The 3,666-nt window shown below is 33.4% G+C and overlaps 1 protein-coding gene across 1 annotated transcript; it reads left to right on the forward strand.

Moving 5' to 3' along the window:
• The first annotated feature begins 2,210 nt into the window (after positions 1–2,210).
• LOC107674955 (C-C motif chemokine 18-like) lies at positions 2,211–3,455 on the forward strand. The gene is made up of 3 exons (XM_016469117.1): positions 2,211–2,352; positions 2,511–2,625; positions 2,964–3,455. The coding sequence occupies exons 1-3, from the start codon at positions 2,283–2,285 to the stop codon at positions 3,073–3,075; spliced, it is 297 nt and encodes a 98-aa protein (XP_016324603.1). The 5' UTR covers positions 2,211–2,282; the 3' UTR covers positions 3,076–3,455.
• Positions 3,456–3,666: the final 211 nt, after the last annotated feature.

Genomic DNA, 3,666 nt, shown 5'->3' on the forward strand with positions numbered 1-3,666 from the left:
ATATACATTTATAATATATAGGGTAATTTATTATTATTATTAGTAGTAGTAGTCCAGCATTTCTAGATAGATGGATGGATGGATGGATAGATAATTATTATTACTATTATTATAGCAACAGAACAAAAAAAGAGGAATCAAATGAGAGGCTAGTTGTTTTTTTAAGTTACAAATACATTCAATCCCATTTTTAATAAAAAATGCATTAAGTTATATACATTAAATACATTTTTCTTTCTACCAATAACAACATATATTGTTATTATTATTATTATTATTATTGTTGTTGTTGATACAGGCTATGTAATCTCCTGATGACCCTATAGGATAAGCTGGCTTATATACACACACACATTCTACCAATAACAAAATATAATAATATACATTTATAATATATAGGGTAATTTATTATTATTATTAGTAGTAGTAGTCCAGCATTTCTAGATAGATGGATGGATGGATGGATAGATAATTATTATTACTATTATTATAGCAACAGAACAAAAAAAGAGGAATCAAATGAGAGGCTAGTTGTTTTTTTAAGTTACAAATACATTCAATCCCATTTTTAATAAAAAAAGTATTTATTCTATCAATAACAAAATAAAATTTAAATAAAGTTAATAATAATAATTATTAATTATTATTATTATGGCAACAGAACAGAAAAACAGTAATAATTTATTGCATATTGCATAGTTTAAAAATGGACTGGGACAGTATAGTTATCATGCGTTAGTGATACAAACTGCACGAAGACGAAGCAGATCAACGAAAAGTCCTTTAATCAGATAAATCCAGGAGAACATGCACAGAAACCAACTTAACATAGACAGAGAAAGGACTTATACGCATGAACCAAACAAAGGGAACAAATGAGATGATTAACAGACAACAGATGAACTGAATGACATAATCAGGCAAATCAGGAAAACTAGGTCACAACGGAGAGAACAGAAAACAAGGCATGCATGTAACAATAGTTCACCCAAAAATGAACAATCTGACAACTCCGTGAAGTTGGCCCCCCACCCAACGCAAAACGGCGGCAAAATAGTCTCAATCGTTTGTGCTGGTTTGTGCTGTAAAAATTTTCGTTTATGCTGCTTTGGTTTTTTAGATATTAAAATAATATTTATAGGTCATTCTGAGGTCACTCAGCCCCCCAACATACTCCAAATTCACCCCAAATAGTCTCGTTTGTTTGTGCTTCGTTTGTGCTGGTTTGTGCCGGTAAAAGTTTCGTTTGTGCTGCTTTGGTTTTTAAAATATTAGACATTGAATTATAGGCGATGATGTCACCAGCCCCCCACATGCTTCAAATTCACACAAAACAGGCTCAATCGTTTGTGCTTCGTTTGTGCTGGACAGGTAATATTTTCTTTTGTGCTGCTTCGGTTTTTTAGATATTAAAATATTATTTAATGATCATTCTGAGGTCACTCAGCCCCCCCACATGCTCCAAAATTACCCCAAATTGTCTTGTTTGTTTATGCTTCGTTTGTGCTGGTAATATTTTTGTTTTTGTTACTGTCTTTTTTACTGCTGGTTTGTGCCATAAAAAAATTTGTTTGTGCTGCTTCGGTTTTTTAGATATTAAAGGGGTCATATGATGCGATTTCAATTTTTCCTTTCTCTTTGGAGTGTTACAAGCTCTTGGTGCATAAAGCTGCTTCGGTTTTTAAAATATTAGACATTGAATTATATGCGATGACGTCACCAGCCCCCCCACATGCTCCAAATTCATCTGACCCCTCAGCCAAATTATATTTGACCAATCTATGTTATCTTTCTCATATGTTATTCTCTGTTTAAAATCCACAATATTTGGCCAAATTGCCAAATGTGTGTCCACTCTGAAATCCCAAATACATTCAACAAAATTCATGACGCTCTTGATGATGCTTTTAGTGTTTGGAATGGCATGGGCGCAAATGCATCTAATTTCCTTCTAGTATAATGCACACAGTGTGGCTGTTTGTTTTTTTGTTCAAGCCACTGTAGTGAAAGAGGAAGTGAAAGCTAAATATGACTTGTGAAGGTCAGAAGCACGTGTGGGATGTCGGCAGATACTGCCGGACTTTCTTTTTGTGTGGGTGAATTCGACCCAAAATCTCCCTCCTCAAATTCCACACATAAAGGGATATTCCCCTCAGAGAAGACTCTCTATAAAGGCTGATAGCCTGGACAATGAGCCACACAGCAGCAAGTCCGGCTTGAGTGCTTCACCTCAAACAGACCCTCTGTACATCCAGCCAGTCTAGCACAAAATAACGGCTAGAATGACTGCCTCTCGCTTCATCATTTTCTCCGCAGTGATGGTGCTTCTGTGCGCAGTTAGCCTCAGTGAAGGTAAGATGGAGGAGAAAGATAAATTAACATTTTGAAAAACAAGGCAACTTTTTTTTTTGACAATAAAATATGTAAAACATTTAATTATAATCTGTGCAACGTACATTCTAGTTGTATACTGTTTTAACAAAAACTTGGTTGTGTATTCTTTAATCTAGGTTTGCGTATTGGACCACAACGATGCTGTTTCTCCTTTTCGGACCGTCCTGTGCCAATCAAAAAAGTGGCTGAATACAGCATGACAAGCCAGCAGTGCCCCAAGGAAGCCGTGCTGTAAGTGTAACAACAATATATCTCTGTTTTTGTGTATGTGGGAGAAAAATTACAATAGTATAATTATTATCATTATTAAACTGAGCATATTTTTTATTTTTATTTTAAGTATTATTTTTATATTCATTATTTTTATATTTTTTATATTTATAATAATAATAATTGTAATAATTATTATTATATATATATATATATATATATATATATTATAATTATTCATTTGATTATTTTTGTTTATTATATTAATAATCAATATTATTTTTATACTGGTTTGAACTTATTTGACCAACAGAGCAAGTTACTTTGTGTTTGATGGTATTGAATTTCTCTGAATACAGGTTCAAGACTGTGAAGGGTTATTTCGTGTGTGCCAGACCCACTGACTCATGGGTAAAGGGGCTCATCAAGATCATTGACAGCAGGAACATTGGAAGCCAGGGGACCTTGTGATCATATTGAGCTGCATCCTCCAACTTCTGAAACATTTTGGAAGCAATGGACAAGTGTGGAGTCTGAGCAAAACTTAAAGAAAAAAAAAACTGACAAATGCATTGTCACTAAATGATCAGCATATTAAAGCTATGGGGTTAAACAATCCAGAATGTATTATGTTTGAATTGTTTCTCTTTTTAACTCGTCTGTCATTTGTCTTACTAATGTATTTCTAAAGAGAGTGTTTTGTACGGAAAAATAAAGTATTGCAGATAACTAGCCTATAGCTCAAAGTATAAACTAGTTTATAGAAGAACATCAAATATTTTTGTAATGTGTCATTAAAGACAACATATTATGATGAAGATCTGTTTATGTAAGTTTTTGCAAATGTAACCTCCTCACAATAAAGGCTTTCTGTCTCTATTTGGCTTTTTCACACTTGTTCATTTGTGCAAAAATAATCCTGTGTTATCTTTTGCCATGATTCACACTGTTCACACTTATAGAGATGGTTAGGCTTCGAGATTTCTGTACATTTGAAAACATTCGTATTTGCATGCAAGAGGCTGTTAAAGGGGTCATATGATGCGATTTCAATTTTTCCTT

The sequence above is a fragment of the Sinocyclocheilus anshuiensis genome, unplaced genomic scaffold (genome assembly GCF_001515605.1).
Source record: "Sinocyclocheilus anshuiensis isolate Anshui unplaced genomic scaffold, SAMN03320099.WGS_v1.1 scaffold1065, whole genome shotgun sequence".
NCBI classification, from domain to species: Eukaryota; Metazoa; Chordata; class Actinopteri; order Cypriniformes; family Cyprinidae; genus Sinocyclocheilus; species Sinocyclocheilus anshuiensis.

Bases quoted from the DNA above. Each gene is read 5' to 3' on its own strand.
- LOC107674955 (XM_016469117.1), top strand. From the start codon at position 2,283: ATGACTGCCTCTCGCTTCATCATTTTCTCCGCAGTGATGGTGCTTCTG. The intron at 2,353-2,510 runs GTAAGATGGAGG...TCTTTAATCTAG, and splicing joins CGCAGTTAGCCTCAGTGAAG to GTTTGCGTATTGGACCACAA. The intron at 2,626-2,963 runs GTAAGTGTAACA...CTCTGAATACAG, and splicing joins TGCCCCAAGGAAGCCGTGCT to GTTCAAGACTGTGAAGGGTT.